This window comes from Morus notabilis, unplaced genomic scaffold (genome assembly GCF_000414095.1).
Source record: "Morus notabilis unplaced genomic scaffold, ASM41409v2 Scaffold199, whole genome shotgun sequence".
NCBI classification, from domain to species: Eukaryota; Viridiplantae; Streptophyta; class Magnoliopsida; order Rosales; family Moraceae; genus Morus; species Morus notabilis.
Window position 1 is genome coordinate 342,103 of NW_010366841.1, and position 15,597 is coordinate 357,699.

Below are 15,597 nucleotides of genomic sequence, written 5' to 3' on the forward strand. Positions count from 1 at the left end.
TAATAACATGTCAAAAGTTCTAGATGATTATTACATTCTTCATCCAAGCCCGCAATATATTCAAATATGCACATTTGGGCTTGTTCATTTATATTTTTGAGTTACAGTGACTTGATTGAGTATAAATTTTGAGTTAAATTTGAGTTATAATTTGAGTTGATGTTGTAATTTGAATTCTTATTTGGTTGTGTATATTTGAGTGGTTTGAGATTAGAATCTTTTTGAGTTTGTGTTTAAGTGAGTCAAAATTTGAATTGTATTTGGATAGTATTTTAGTAAAAACTCAATGGTGATGAAAATTTTACTTGTAAAAGAACAATATATCCAACCTTACTAAACACTGGACTATTCAGGATGCATGGGCACACCAGCAGGATCTTTCAAAAATATTATTCTTTTTAAAAAAAAATTTTTCAAGTTCCATCTAGAAGCAATTGACAAAAAATCAGATAAAGCAGCTCATACTACCCCGTTTTTTTCGCTGATTCAAATTTAGAATTCGAGTTTTGCTACAGTAAAAAGCTCTCAGAAATAGTCACATCTAACTTTTGTGCTACAGTAAAAAGCTCTCACACAACATCACATCTCAACTCGAATTAGCGAACCGAACGGCCCTGTAATAGTACTTCTTTGTGTAAAACAACCAACTTTTCGCACTATCGTGTACAAAGATTCGAGAACCTTTGGCGGCCTATCAAGAATAATGCAGGTTTATAGTTACTATGTTATTTTAGTAATATTATATTATTTGTGTAGCATTAATACTATTATGAGCATGTTTGGATTGCAACTATAGGATCAAAGTGGAAGATGGCTGCGCCAGAGTTTTTGAGGCTTTGCCCCCAATCCCATAATCTTCATGCCATGGCATAAAATGTGACTTGATTCCAATTTGATCATATAGTTGTACAATGCCTAACGGATTATTTTTAATGAATTTAACCACAATCAAGTGTTTCATATAGATAAGATGTCAAAGTGTTAAATTCAGTATAAAATATTAATTCCTTTCTCCAACTTCTATGGTTGTTCTCTACAATTTCTCCTAATTGTCCTTGTATAAGTACTTAAACTCTTGGGAAATTAATTACATATCGTACACTGATTAACGTAATCACTAAAAACTTTGAAGAGTAAAACTGAGTTACAATAGCAACATAGATAGCATTTGATTTTCCATGGCCGACAAGTGATGAAATGTGAAACCTAATTGAAAATCATTAAATGCTCGAGAAAAATCAATTATATATATGTCCACTCATAATCACATCTAATTGGTATGTCTTTCAAAACTTATACAAAGTCGTCTGGGACACTTTCATTATGGCTCTTTCATTGGGTTGACACAGCACGCATTTATCAACCACAAATACATAATATCAATAATATCCTCTTCAGCAAGTCACGTTCCTATTTTGACAAACATTTTTTCTTCGTCCTAATTATATAATTAAGATATTTGACTAATTTTCTCCCATAGAAAAGTTTACAATTTCAACTCCCTGTTTATCGTTGCACCCTGAAGAAACTCTTTTCTATATAAACGCAACGACAATCTCGTAGAGAAGCACATCCACAAAATCCCAAACAAGCTTATTGTTGCAATTAATCCCAAAAGCTTGCTCATAATCAATATCACAACATTATGTCCTCCTCAAAACCAATCTCTCTCCTAACTTTCTCTCTCTTCTTCTTCCTTTTCCTCAATGCAGCCATAGCCGCGGATCCTCTCTACCATTTTTGCTTCAACAAGGAAAACTACACAGCCAACAGCCCATTTGGCGCAAACTTGAATGAACTGCTCAGCCGTCTCTCCGTCAAAGTCCCTCCGACCGGCTTCGGAGTTAGCACCACCGGGCAAGGCGACAGCCAAGTGAACGGACTAGGCCTGTGCCGCGGAGACGTCTCCACCGAGGACTGCAAGACTTGCACCGTCGAAGCGGGCAAAGAGCTTCAGAGCCGTTGCCCATACAACAAAGGAGCCGTCATTTGGTACGACAATTGCCTCTTGAAGTACTCGGACAAGAACTTCTTCGGCCAAATTGATAGCACCAACAGGTTCTACATGTGGAACGTTAAAGACGTGGATCAAGACCCCAAATCTTTCGACTCGAAAGTGAAGGAACTGTTGAGCAGTTTGTCTGAAAAGGCCTCTGCCACGTCGAAGTTGTATTCGACCGGCGAGCTCGTGCTCGGGACCGGACCGGACCCGAAACTGTATGGCTTGGCTCAGTGCACCAGAGACCTTAAAGGAATAGATTGTAAAAAGTGCCTTGACGATGCAATAAGCGAACTTCCAAACTTTAGCAGTGGAAAACGAGGAGGTCGTGTGGTTGGTGGAAGCTGCTACGTTAGATATGAGCTTTACCCTATTGTTGAGGATCAAAAAATATAAATAGGCGGATTGGTGGTACTCTTTCAGCTTATTTTAGATATTATGTAAACGTAATCTACTGTAATGGTTTACACAAGCTAATAATTAAATAAATTGCTAGTGATAATATGGCAGTGATTATCTAATCTTCATGGATCAGCCTTTTTTTTTTAATCTTACATATTAAGTATGATTGATGTCTCTTAATTATGCTTAGTTTATTTGTTTGTTTATTTATTTATTGGCTGAAATAAGTGTGCTTAGTTGGGAATCAGCATTTTGAGCATATTAACGGAAACCTTTGAAGTTCAAAGCTTATAAATGCATCTTTTGCTAGCTAGCTAGGCCTCCTGAATTTGTCTATGAAGGTTCGGAAGGAAAAAAAAAAAACGGATAACATTAAATATGTTATTATTTTACATTTTGTGCATATTGGAACTTTGAAAGTGCGACACATTTTTCTTTGGTAAATTACAAGTTCAAAGCTTTGCTAATGCACGTTTTGCTATCTCTCCTGAATTTGTCTAAGAGAGTTCCAAAGGTAAATAAATAAATAAAGACGTGAGGAAAATCATGTTCTCCGTCTTCTTTAAAATCCTGCCAACTTCCGCTAGCGAGTTCCAAAAGTAATGTTCTTTGCTTTATAGGTCTCGTTTCTCAACCATTTTTTATTCCACTGGTGTAAATGGGTGAACCAAGGAGAAGCGTAAAATCATGCAGAAAGGCGGAAAACGTTTATTGCAATCTTACAAAACACATACTGAAAAAAAAAAAAAAAAAAAAAAAAAAAAAAGAGAAAGATATAAAATAGCTAAGAAAATGTGATTTATGCTTGGTGTTAGTTACATTGTTGGAGACAGACTTCGAACGTTAATCTCAACCGTCCATGTGTCAACACTCAATATGGGTCGGGCCATTGGGATGGGCCGGCAAAGCCAGTGATTGGACAACCACGATGAGGAGGAACAAGTTCTCAACATTGCCCACTAAGAGAAACTCAACTTTCAGGGATGGACTCAAAAAGATTGTAGTTTCAGGGATAGACGTCAGATTAGAAAAGGGGATATGCAGGGTTTTCATGTTGGTTGCTCAGCAACCAACGTCGAACGTCTTGTGCAATGGCTTTCCAAGCTAGTTGCATCGAAAGCGAATTTTAAGAGCTTTAGATCCCTTTTATTTCACCGATTTGAGTTTAGAATTTGAGTTTTACTACAGTAAAAAGCTCTCAGAAACAGTCATATTTAACTTTTTTACTACAGTAAAAGCTCACATAAAATTATATCTCAACTCGAATTAAAAACTCGAATCAGCGAACTAAACAAACTCTTATATTCCGCGTTGGTTTGCTTAGAAACTGGCATTAAAAGCCTTTTTTAGGCACTTCAAATGTTGGTTCCTACCGACCAACGTCAAAAGCGAAGCACATCTTTTCGAGGGTAGGCAGCCGCCTTACTTGAGTTTTTTAAAGAAATTTTGTAGGGGTATAATTGTATTAAAATTTGTCATTTGTTCCCCTCTAAAAATATGAAATTATATATGTTTGTCCTCCTTTAAAGTCTAAAAATCTCTTTCTTAATTTTCTTCCCATAATCTCGAACTTAACGATTCCTCTGATCACCACGGAGAGAGATCATGGCACTCTCCTATATGATGTTGTTTTTCTTTTTTCTCAACCTCTTCTTAAAAAAAAAAAAGTTTTCAACATTCTTTTTGAATAAGGATATATATAAATATGTCCATTTGAATTGAAATATGTAATGATATGAGTTCCATGACTTCCTTCCATTCATATCTCGTATATATTATTTTTTATGATTTTATTTCCTACATGTCCATTTAAATTGAAATTTTTTTTTTTTTTCCTTCGGTATCTTAATACATGCTTTGTCTCAATTTATCAATTCCCACCAAATTATTAGTTATAAGTTCTTACCCTAACAATAAGCACTGAATTGGTTAACTTTCAACTATGGCTTATAAGCTAATGCATGCAATACATTTGTTGATGGACTCTATATATGCACACTGATTCTAATTAATGAAAATTAACAAAAACAAATGTTGAATGCACTCGCGAGTATAATCTGGGTTTTCGTTCACGTGAGCTCATTGTGGATAGTAGTAGTGGTAAAGATCTTGCACTCGCAACACTCAGTAAATTGATGGTAACATTTGAATGCCCAGCTTGCCTGTTAAGAATATATATATATATATATAGCTGGGCATTCAAATGTTACCATCAATTATATATATATATATATATATATATTTTGGAACGAGACCAACACAATCGGAAGTATGGAATGAAAAAAAACAAGAAAACAGGAAAGAAATATGAACACAAGAAGATTTACCCAGGTTCGGCCAAAAATAAATTGACCTAATCCTGTCGAGCTCCTCCACAAAAAACTCAATCCACTATCATGAAGAAGAATTACACCTTCAATCAATTACAAGAAATAGAAACCCCAAATCTGAGATACAAAACCCAGAAACCAACCCTAGAGAAAAACAAAGTGTTTCCTGAGAAAAACTACCCATAAGAAATTCTGATTTCTTCTATTTTCTCACACCTCAAACACTCTTGGAGCACATCCTCTCTCACTCACCGTGTACTGGTTTCTTCTTCCTCTTGAATCTGCTTGAACCTCTTTGATACAAGGGAAAAGCCTCTCTCTCTCTTGATTATGTTTCTCCACCGAATGAATGAACCATCTAGATCTCTTCTTTTCCTTTAGGTATAGTCGGTTCTAGAAGAGTTGGCTCTGCACTGACTTGGACACGTGGAGCATCCTGGTGAGAAGGTGTTTTAGATGTCGTTTTCTTCTAGTTCTTCTTCTTATGCATATAAAATGATTTCTTCTGGGATTATTCCTCACAAACTCCACCTTAATCTCAGAAGTAAATCATGCTTCTTGTGGAATCATAGCTCTATCCTTCTAGGCTACGTTTTTCCAATATTAAGCAAACCCAGACCTTTTTGGAGTTTGCTTGCAGTGATAACTTTTGTAGCCATGTCTGAAGGATTCTCATCAGTGTCGACCTTTTCCAGCATGATCACTCCATCTTCCACCTTTTCCCTGATGAAGTGATGCCTCACATCTATGTGCTTGGACTTCTCATGATATACCGGATTTTTGCATAAGTGAACTGGCTGTCTGAATAGACTGTTGGGGTTCCTCTCAGTGCCTTCAACTCGTTTAGCAAACCTTGCATCCATATAGCTTATTTAAAACCTTCTGTAAGAGCCATATACTCAGCCTCCGTGCTTGATAGAGCCACTACAGGTTGTAGTTGAGCTTTCCAGTTGATGCAACTACTACTCAAAGTCATCATAAATGTTGATGTAGATCTCCTCTTATCTCTGTCTCCTGCATAGTCTGAGTCTACAAAACCTTCCAATACCATGTGTGCAGTCTTGCACTTGTAAATTAAACCATAACTGAGAGTATTCTTGACATACCTCAACACCCACTTCATGGCAAGCCAGTGATCTTGCCCTGGATTTGCCATGTACTTGCTCAGTACGCTTACTGCATAGGCAAGGTCAGGCCTAGTGCAGATCATTGCATACATTAGGGAGCCTACTGCACTTGCATAAGAAACTTTAGACATCTTCAATTTGTCTTCTTATGTTGTGGGAGATTGTGCTGCTAAGAGTTTGAAGTGGCCGGCTAGAGTGATAGTTACTCCTCTTGCCTGTTCCATTGAGAACTTCTTCACTACCTTTCTTAAATACTCTTCTTATGAAAGGTATAAGATCCTTTCTTTTATGTTCCTCTTTATGTCAATACCGAGGATTCTTCTTGCCCTGCCCAAGTCTTTCATATCAAACTCTGAGCTTAACATTTTCTTTACCTCCTTGATGATTTCTGGGTCCATGCTTGTAATTAGCATGTCATCTACATACAACAAGAGAAAGACTGCATTACTTGCACCCGGATTCCTGTGATACAAACAGGAATCATAATTGCTCCTTGTAAATCCAGCTTTAACTACGTAGCTTTCAAATCTTCTATACCATTGCCTTAGGGATTGTTTCAATCCGTACAAGGACTTTCGCAGCAGACACACTTTTTCTTCCTTTCCTTTTGCTTCAAAACCGAGTGGCTGTTGCATATAAATTGTTTCATTCAGGTCCCCATAAGGAAAGCGGTTTTAAAGTCCATCTACTCTAATTCCCAGTCCTTTTGTGCTACTAAGGCAGAAATAGTTCTTATAGTTTTGTATTTCACAACCGGTGAGAACACCTCAGTGTAATCTATGCCCTCAACCTGTGTGAATCATTTTGCTACTAACCTTGCCTTGTATCTCTTGGGCTCATTTGGTTCAATTCCTTCTTTAACTTTGAAGATCCATTTGCAGGAGACAAGTTTATGCTTCTTGGGCCTGTCCACTAAGACCTAAGTATTGTTTTTCCTGAGAGAGTTCATCTCTTCCTCCATGGCTGCCATCCACTTGTTGGACTGAGAGCTTGAAACTACTTCTTGATATGAGCCTGGTTCTGTTTCTGAAAGGTCTTTTGCAGAGCTTAAAGCAAACGCTATGAGCTCACTCTCACCATATCTCTGAGGGGGTTTGATGCCTCCTTGACCTATCTCTTGAAAGGACATAATCTGACAGAGTCTCTGAGACCGCATGCTCTAGTTCCTCTCATGGGTCTTCAGCAGCAGTTTCCTGAGTCTCTTGCGGTTGCTGCTCTGATTCATTATCAGGTTCCTGCTCAAGTGGAGCTTGTGTTGATGTTGTTAGTGACTCCACCTCAAATTAGAGCTGTCATGGGGAGTTTTCACCTCTTCCTACATCATTAAAAGGGGCAGCAGTATCTTTGTCCTTTTTAAAATAAGGCATATGGTTTTCATTAAAGATTACATCCCTGCTAATGATGATTTTAAACTTAGGACTATTTTTCAGGCATAGTCTATATCCTTTTACTCCCTCAAGATATCCTAGGCATATGCATTTAAGGGATCTAGGGTCTAACTTCCCTTCCCTTTGGTGTGCATACACTGCACATCCAAATACTCTCAAATTTCCTAGATTTGGTGGTTTTCCAGTCCAGAGCTCCTGTGGAGTCTTCAATCCTATAGGCTTACATGGACATCTATTAATTAGATAACAAGCAGTGTTAACTGCTTCACCCCAGAAGGATTTAGGTAAACCTGAACCAAATAGCATACATCTAACTCTCTCCATTAAGGTTTTATTCATCCTCTCTGCTATGCCATTTTGTTGGGGTGTCTTCTTCACAGTTCTATGCCTTAGGATGCCATTACTGTGGCAATAATCTGTGAACAACTCATGACAGAATTCTAGACCATTATCAGTTCTAAGGGCTTTTACCCTTTTATTTAATTGATTTTCAACTAGGTTCTTCCATTGTTTGAATTTATTAAAACATTCATCTTTAGTTTTTAATAGGTAAATCCAAACTTTCCTAGAGTTATCATCAATTATAGAAAGAAAGTACATGGACCCTGCATGAGTAGGTGTTCTTTCTGGCCCCCATAGGTCCACATGTAGATAATCCAATGGTCCATTTGCTCTGAATGTTGATGTAGTGAACTTCAGCCTGTGTTGCTTCCCTAAAGTGCACTGCTCACTGAAGTCCAGATGGTTGATTTGTTAGAAAATAATGGCATCGAGTGCGCAGCAAAATTTAAAAAATTTAATCAACGTTAAAGCCAACCAAGAATATATTCATGATGCTATATAACATAAATACTAAAGATCTAAATCACACCTTTTGAGATTTAGGAAACTGCACGTCTGACAGATCAAAGCGTTCCAAACAGCAACAAGAAGAGCCTCAACCAACTGGTCTTCTTTGCTATTCTCATTTCCACGATCGGAGTGCGGGTGGGCACATGTCATTCAATCTCCTCTTGGTATTCTTGATCTCCTTCCAATCACGAGAGCCAAAGAAAAAATTGTTCTTGAGAATTAAACAATTTTTCCTCTCAGGAATCTTTTATCAATAGCCTCCAAAAAATCTCTCAAGTGATCTATGAGTAATGTGACTTAATAGGCTATTTATAGTGTTTAGAAAGTCATACTTCCGTAATGATTAGGTTTTCCAAAGTCTTAATCGCATCCAGAGTCGATTTTGCCACGTCAGCATGCATTTTACGTTACAACCGGTCGACCGGTGACAGAGACGTTATAACTCACCAGTCGACCTGTCTTCACTAACCGGTCGATCGGACCGGTCGACCTGTTAGCACTGACGAAAGTTGTTTTCTTAGTTTTTCAGCACGAAAAACTTGCATAGAGCCCGAGTTTTGATTCAAGCAACCCAATAGAGAAATTACCTGATCAAAACAGTCATATAATAGTCTTCCCATATTAAACAACTCTTAAAACAATAATTTAACCAATTTATCTAAAATTAATTTATCAATTAATTCACCTGATAAATCACCCATGAATTAACTTTGAACCTCTTTTACGGAAATAACACAAGTTACCAATATGTAGGAAATACGCCGAATCGTTACAGGAAATTATGTGAGCTAGCAAAGGGACCCGATGGACATATATAAATTAAGCTCCTATAATCACAACGCTACTTGTAAACTAACAAGTCCGTCTCATGATTATAAAACTCTAGCTCTATTCCACTAAAAGCCTAGAGCTGCACTTTCGATTTATATAGCGTATTTACAAAGCTCTGATTAGCTCTAGTCCATGACTCAATATATTAGTGTATCATCCCCATAGGATATCCATAATCGACTTGAGGTCAAGTTCCGTTTTACCTTCCCGATTACATTTATCTTATATTCCATTATCATACCATCAAAAAAATACTATTTGTACCATTACAAAAAGTAAACCATTAGATAACACAGAGTAATCTAATGGCCTAGCGCTCGTATTTTTCAATCCACTGATAATGCATAAGAGGATATCATTGACTCTTTATATTCCACTATCTATAAATAACGAATCTACACATACACGAGTTATACCCCCAATATGACTAAAAATACCGGATAGTGCTCTACGATACTCATCATAACGAATCTACGCATTCAAAATTATATTAGAAAAAATCCCTAAAAATAATATAATCATACCGGTGTTAGCCGTTAGGTACTTTTTTCTAGGGAATTGTTGTTAGATATTTTTATCGTCTATATTCCTATTATTATTGTTGTTATTATTATTATTAAAGACATCCTTATAAGCAATTGAACCAATGCAACTTGATCGTGTCGTGCCTGCATATTTCGTTGTTTATTCATTTTGTCTGAAATTGTGGGCTGGATATGCGTGCTTGGATTAGGTGCACCTTCACGTGGACGCCATAAACATATTAAACTACTCCACACAAAAGACTTCTTCTCCTCACCGTACACGTATGTGTTACTGCCTCTTATTATGTTTTTTTAATCCTAATTTTTATAATTAGTAAGTTGGAAATTTACTATTCAGCCAAAAAAAAAAAAAGAGTTGGAAATTTACTTTCTCTGATATTCTGATCGTTAATAGGCTTGAGCTCTGCAGCAAAAGAGATAATATCAACATGCAGTAGAGGCATTGTATATTAATTTGCAAAGCGAGATCACATTATATAATCTTTATCAAAATTAAGTCATATAAGTTTGTGCACCTGTAGTAGTATTAGTTCATTAATTTGGTCTTTCAATATTTTGAAATTGATATCTCTTTGTTCATTTTGTAATTTTTTTTGTGATTCTTTAATCAGATTTAATGTTAGAAAACATGCATTACCATAAGAAGTTATGTAGAAACAATTTTAAAAAAAAAAGAAAAAAGAAAAAAGAGTTGATGTAGAAACAATTAAAAATTTTATTAAAAAATATTTTTTTTGGGGAAAAAAAATGCATTTTGAAAAAATGGTAAGGGCCAACCGGTGACCTCTTGATCTGCAGTCAAATGCTCTGCCACTGAGGCTATGGACCCTTAACTCGCTTAATGAAGTTGTTATATTGAACCCATCTCTTTCAGGAAACTTCAACTAGTAATCTAATTGGTTCAAAAATCGTAATTCAAGAGAGAGACGGAAAGAAAAGAATGTCGTTTTAGTTGAAAAGGAAAAAAAAAAAAAGAAGAAACAATGATTGAGAACTCGAGAAAACAACCCGGCAAGCATCACCTTTAGCTTTTGAGACTTAAACCAACTCTCAACGACTCATTCCAAAAAATAAAAATAAAAAAAATAATAATAATAAAACAATATCTTCTCTCTTGACATCCATTGCCCATTTAGCATCTTTATATACAACTCCAAATTCCAACCAAAATCCAAGCTGTGATTGCATATTGTTTTTCCCTCACTCTGCATATTCTCTGTATCTGACCATTCCCAAACCAAAGCCAAAACATGGCAATGAAGAGAACCATTTTAAGCATGGCTGTCATGGCCCTTCTCATTGAACTTGGCATGGCGGCAAACTACACCGTCGGAGGCGGTCCAAATGGCTGGGATACCTCAACAAACTTGCAAAGTTGGGCGTCATCTCAGGCATTTCTAGTCGGAGATAATCTCAGTAAGTACTAAAATCAATCGCTGCTTTACCCTTTCTTCTTTTGTTTCAATTGAGAAGAAAAAAAAGGCCAACTCAATACATTTGAAACCACATTATGAAATTCTTAGTGCTAATACGTCGGCTAACTTCCATGATTTTTGAGTTGTGATTTTCTCACAATCGGGATGATCGATAGAGTTGTTCAAATTCTTGTTTGCCTCCGTAGCTTATCATATATAGATCTCACCGGTTTGTAGATTGCGGAAAATTTTATGAAGAAAATATTTCATCACAATCACAGAAAAAAGATACTAAGCTGTGAGTTGTTTCTTATAATCATTTTTGCAGTTTTTCAGTACACACCGAACCATAATTTGATGGAAGTCACAAAAGCAGGCTACGATTCTTGCAATCCAAGTAATCTACTCCAGATTTACAATGATGGCAATACCGTCATCCCTCTGTCTGCTCCGGGGAAAAGGTACTTCATCTGTGGAGTATCAGGGCATTGCCTCGGAGGAATGAAGGTCGAAATAGATACTCTCGCGACCACTTCTTCACCCCCAGCAGATTCTCCTTCCTTGGCTCCAAATAGCCCTCCTTCTACTCCATCACGGGCAGGATCACCCGAATCCCCTGCACCAACCGCGTCCGCTCCTCGATTGTCACCCGACTCACCACTCTCCAACGGTCCTTCGTCGTCTTCTCCTAATATTGCTCCTTCTACCGAGACTCCTCAGCCTGCACCAGCACCATCTGCTGCTCCTATCAACTACGTTAAAGGCGGTTTCCGAGCTAGTCTCCTTGTGGGATTCAGCACCATTGTGATGCTTTTGGCCTTCTAATCTGTTATAGGGAATTCTTTTGCCATAAGGAGGTTGTTGCGTTGTTTTTGAGTGAATGTTCTCCTGAATTCATCTTCTTCTTTCCTTTCTGTTCTTGCGCCTTTGGGTCATTACAGATTCTGAATATACCTTTCAATGTTTCATAATACTATTTCTAATGGTCTTTAATATTTTTATCCTTTCAATTTCAGATCATACTAATCCATTTTGCATTTCTACAGGCAAACTATCATTTGCTTTTCGCAGACATTATGTATTACAGATTTGAAGACTGATTCATTAAAATATAAAAACTGTATTCATAGTTGAAGACTTTTTAATTATTATGATAGACCGAATCTCTTCCGTTATGGACAACCACTCTGCGATTATTTGACTAGTTAGTAGAGAATAACCACTGCCACATGATTAAATCATTAAAATAATTTACTTAAAAGAAATCAAAAATACAAATTCCCCCGAAAAGTACTAGCCAGAGATCTATAGTAGGGTAATGCAACACAAATTTCTTAATATTGAATATCAAGATTTTATTTTATTTTATTGATGATGTTCTAACAAATCTAATCGTGCTGACAATATTGAATGGGATCAAAAGAAGTCATTTGAAAATGCATACATATATAGTGAGCATATAATTAACCAAAAAAATTTTGGCTACATATTCGTGCCTAAGTACAGCTGGCTACTCAATTTTAAACATCTTGCTTCATCAACTACTTCGTAGACACATTTGAAAAAGCTAACAGAAAGATATTATAATAATCAACCAAATCAAGAGACAAGTTGAATAGAGAGATGGTTGCCACAATTTTTTTTTTTCCATTTTCATGTCAGGAATTTTGCACATTGTTACGCCACGGGAGGGTGTCGAATGTGATCCTGTGAAGTGTCGAGTGGAGTTTGGGGCATCATTTGCCACATGGTGACACCGCCGGGGTAACTGATGAAAGGCATTAGCTTGTTTGTAGATTGTCCTTGCACGGTAAGCGCAGAGGAGATTGCAGGGGAATGAGGAAGGAAGCTAGTTTGGGCCGCCATGGCCTTGACTTGCTGCTCCAATCTCTCTTTATCTTCCCTCAGCCTCTGCCTCTCTTCGCGAAGTTCATTCTTCTCTGCCTGAGAAAGGGAGAAACTCGGAAAGAGTTAGGCAGAGGCGAATAGTAATACTAAGATAACATAATATGGCCTAATAAGAACTCGCCAACTCAAGTCATGTTTTACTATTTTATTCATATTGTAACAAGGATCAAAAGAGTTGTTGATTTTCGAGACCTCACCTTCAATTCTTTAATCTTTTCGTGCAAATCGTCAATTGTTTCTTTCAGATGGCGCGATTCACTTCGTAACTGTGTTAGTATCCGAGCAGCATCACTCAAAATGGCAGCCTTGTCTGTTTTGGGAAGCCTTCCAGGTTCCATCACAGCAACCAATTCCAGAAACCTAATTCTTGTCATGTCAAAGTTTGATGAGAAACAGAAAGATAAGTATCAGACTCTACAAGATGAATTGAATATCACCCTTCTTTACCTCTCATTCAGTCTATCCCTTCGCAATTTCTCTCGGCATGCTTTCGAGCAAGATGCACCACTTGATTGATCAGATCTCGGCCTATAAAAAATAAAAAAATAAAAAAATAAAAATAAAAATTGTTTGGTATGTAATGTATCACGGAGAGAAAAAGTGAGATGTTATAAACTCAAACCAACTTTTATTCATTTTCAAGAAACTTAATCACTAGCCACATCTATAGCTCCTTTTGCTATAACATAATCACTAACCACATCTAGATCATATGATTCTTAGGAGAAAAAAGTTTTTTTTTTTTTTTTTTTTTTTTCTTCAGCAACTCTGAGAGGCAAGCAATGAAAAAAGGTTCACCTTTTGCGGGAGCCAACTTCTTTAATGCTATCAGAATCTCCGGATGGGCAGTCAACTTCCACACTGAAAATATTTAGGACCACCACAAAGTTTATCATAAAAAATTTAACCGAATGTGGAAATTTTATTTAGGCATTGAGAATATGACAAGACAAACACAAGCATATCCTAAACGACTGATTAGAAGTTAGAACATAATTTTTCCAATGTGAGAAGAGACGGAAGAGATTTTTATTTTTTACCGTTTCCGAGACTTGACTTCCTTGAGGCTGTCTGAATATGAGCATTCAACTTCCACACTGAATAGCACGACAAAAATGTCAACAAAATTTAGACCTAGATTAATGGAATTAGGCAACATAATGTAACGCTCTTGCAAATAAATAAATAAAAAATGCGGACCCCAGTGCCAAAGAGGCTCCCGTACTATGACAGGCTCGGGAGAAAGTTAGGTCATTTCCTGGATTTGAACCCTGGACCCCGGGTGCAAACGCAAGCGCTCCCACCACGGTGCCAAGGCCAATAGAATGAGTAAAAATGACTTCTCCTGCTTTAGACAACATGATAGAAAATTATTGCATGTAACTATTTACTGAACTAGCATGACAAAATTTGCCTGTCATTTGGAAAGTTCAAATATATCTTACTCCACCCTACGGCTAAGCAATATCTTATTTTCACCTACCATGTACAAAAGAATTTCCAAGAAGTCCCAAAAAAAAAAAAAAAAGAAGGAAAGACTTTTTACGCCAATAAAAAAATACACCAATTTGTTTATGGCACAGCCCTCCTAATGTGGCACAAGACATGCATATTAGGATTGTTCATTGAAAGTTAATTAGGTTTTATTTATTACACTCGTAGGAAACAAAGTTGGTGCATGTATACACGCAAAAAAAAAAAAGGAAGAAATTTTCACTCCTGATTAATAACTTAGAATTCTATAATTAGATTGGAAAAAAAATAACTTAGTGAGCCCACCCCACCTTGCATTAGGGGAAGTGCTGAGGGGTTGCGGAGGCCAGATGAAAGCGGTGGGAGCACCGGGAAATTCACCACCGAGAACTGCGATATCTTCCATTAGGGCATAGTCAAATAGCCAATTTGAGTTCTCTGAGGAGGCCATGTCCATTTCTGGTTATGTGTATGATGAAATACCAGAATTTCAAAGAAAAACTGTATTGGTTATCCTTTGTTAATGTTTGTGGAATGGAAAAGGTTTCAAATGTCTATAGTTCCCACAATCAAAGTGTTTCAGTGGAAGGAGACGAATATGAATAACCAAACTAGTGGACTTGAAAAACTGATAATGATCTGATCACTACTTGCTTAGAGCATATATAACAGTTCGCTTAGAGATTATAGTTGACTAAACATCATTAAAAAAATAAAATTCCCAGAATCTATCTAGCATATCTGAAAAGCAGTGCTGAAAATGAAATTTCAATTTTCAAGTTTTAGAGCATTGCACTTAAATATTTTTGTTAGTACCAGAGAATAAACATGAAACGAGGGAATTGATGTAATTTCAAAATTAGATATTTCCTACCAAAATCTTTTTATTTTTAGTAACAAGCATCTGATTTGTGAGTTTAATTAGACATAGGAAAATCTATGATTAAGTATCTTGCTTCAGAATCATTCGTTTATTTGGAACTTCTAATACATATAAATGTGTGTGTTTATGACTAAAATCATGACTAATTGGCAATCTTGTTCTCCACAAGAAATTAAGATCATAGATAGATTAAAAAAAAAAAAAAAAAAGAGAATCCATAAAAGCATATTAAGTATTAACTGCTTTGATTGGGACAGTTATACAGTATATGCAAATTTAGAAAAAACATAAGCTAATATATAACTGAAACTGTCATGAAAAACCAGTTGAAGAGAGAAACGCGTTAACGTGTTTACGTCTCCAATTGCGCGTTCTCTGTCTCTAGAGAGAAGGGTTCCCCTTCCGTCAAGGAAACTACTTAATTAGCCAAAGTTACCTATAAAA

At 36.6% G+C, this 15,597-nt stretch overlaps 3 protein-coding genes across 3 annotated transcripts; 2 read left to right on the forward strand and 1 right to left on the reverse strand.

Annotated features, from left to right (window-relative positions):
- The first annotated feature begins 1,553 nt into the window (after positions 1 to 1,553).
- On the forward strand, positions 1,554 to 2,520 carry LOC21401257 (cysteine-rich repeat secretory protein 38). Its single transcript, XM_010111245.2, has one exon. The coding sequence runs from the start codon at positions 1,646 to 1,648 to the stop codon at positions 2,393 to 2,395; it is 750 nt and encodes a 249-aa protein (XP_010109547.1). The 5' UTR covers positions 1,554 to 1,645; the 3' UTR covers positions 2,396 to 2,520.
- An 8,172-nt stretch (positions 2,521 to 10,692) lies between these two features.
- Positions 10,693 to 11,808, forward strand: LOC21401259 (uclacyanin 1). The gene is made up of 2 exons (XM_010111247.2): positions 10,693 to 10,890; positions 11,218 to 11,808. Exons 1-2 carry the CDS (start codon positions 10,725 to 10,727, stop codon positions 11,712 to 11,714), a joined length of 663 nt encoding a protein of 220 aa, XP_010109549.1. The 5' UTR covers positions 10,693 to 10,724; the 3' UTR covers positions 11,715 to 11,808.
- Positions 11,809 to 12,271: 463 nt separating this feature from the next.
- Positions 12,272 to 14,727, reverse strand: LOC21401260 (transcription factor ILR3). Its single transcript, XM_024174217.1, has 6 exons — positions 14,577 to 14,727; positions 13,838 to 13,931; positions 13,596 to 13,658; positions 13,245 to 13,325; positions 12,995 to 13,157; positions 12,272 to 12,833 (listed from the first exon to the last, which is right to left on the reverse strand). Exons 1-6 carry the CDS (start codon positions 14,725 to 14,727, stop codon positions 12,567 to 12,569), a joined length of 819 nt encoding a protein of 272 aa, XP_024029985.1. The 3' UTR covers positions 12,272 to 12,566.
- Positions 14,728 to 15,597: the final 870 nt, after the last annotated feature.

What these genes read in the sequence shown, in the direction of transcription:
- LOC21401257 (XM_010111245.2), top strand. Translation starts at nt 1,646, where the DNA reads ATGTCCTCCTCAAAACCAATCTCTCTCCTAACTTTCTCTCTCTTCTTC.
- LOC21401259 (XM_010111247.2), top strand. Translation starts at nt 10,725, where the DNA reads ATGGCAATGAAGAGAACCATTTTAAGCATGGCTGTCATGGCCCTTCTC. An exon ending in TCTAGTCGGAGATAATCTCA is followed by an intron (nt 10,891 to 11,217) that starts GTAAGTACTAAA and finishes TCATTTTTGCAG; the next exon opens with TTTTTCAGTACACACCGAAC.
- LOC21401260 (XM_024174217.1), bottom strand. Translation starts at nt 14,727, where the DNA reads ATGGACATGGCCTCCTCAGAGAACTCAAATTGGCTATTTGACTATGCC. An exon ending in TTCCCCTAATGCAAGGTGGG is followed by an intron (nt 13,932 to 14,576) that starts GTGGGCTCACTA and finishes CCATTAATCTAG; the next exon opens with GTCTAAATTTTGTTGACATT. An exon ending in AGGGATAGACTGAATGAGAG is followed by an intron (nt 13,158 to 13,244) that starts GTAAAGAAGGGT and finishes GACAAGAATTAG; the next exon opens with GTTTCTGGAATTGGTTGCTG.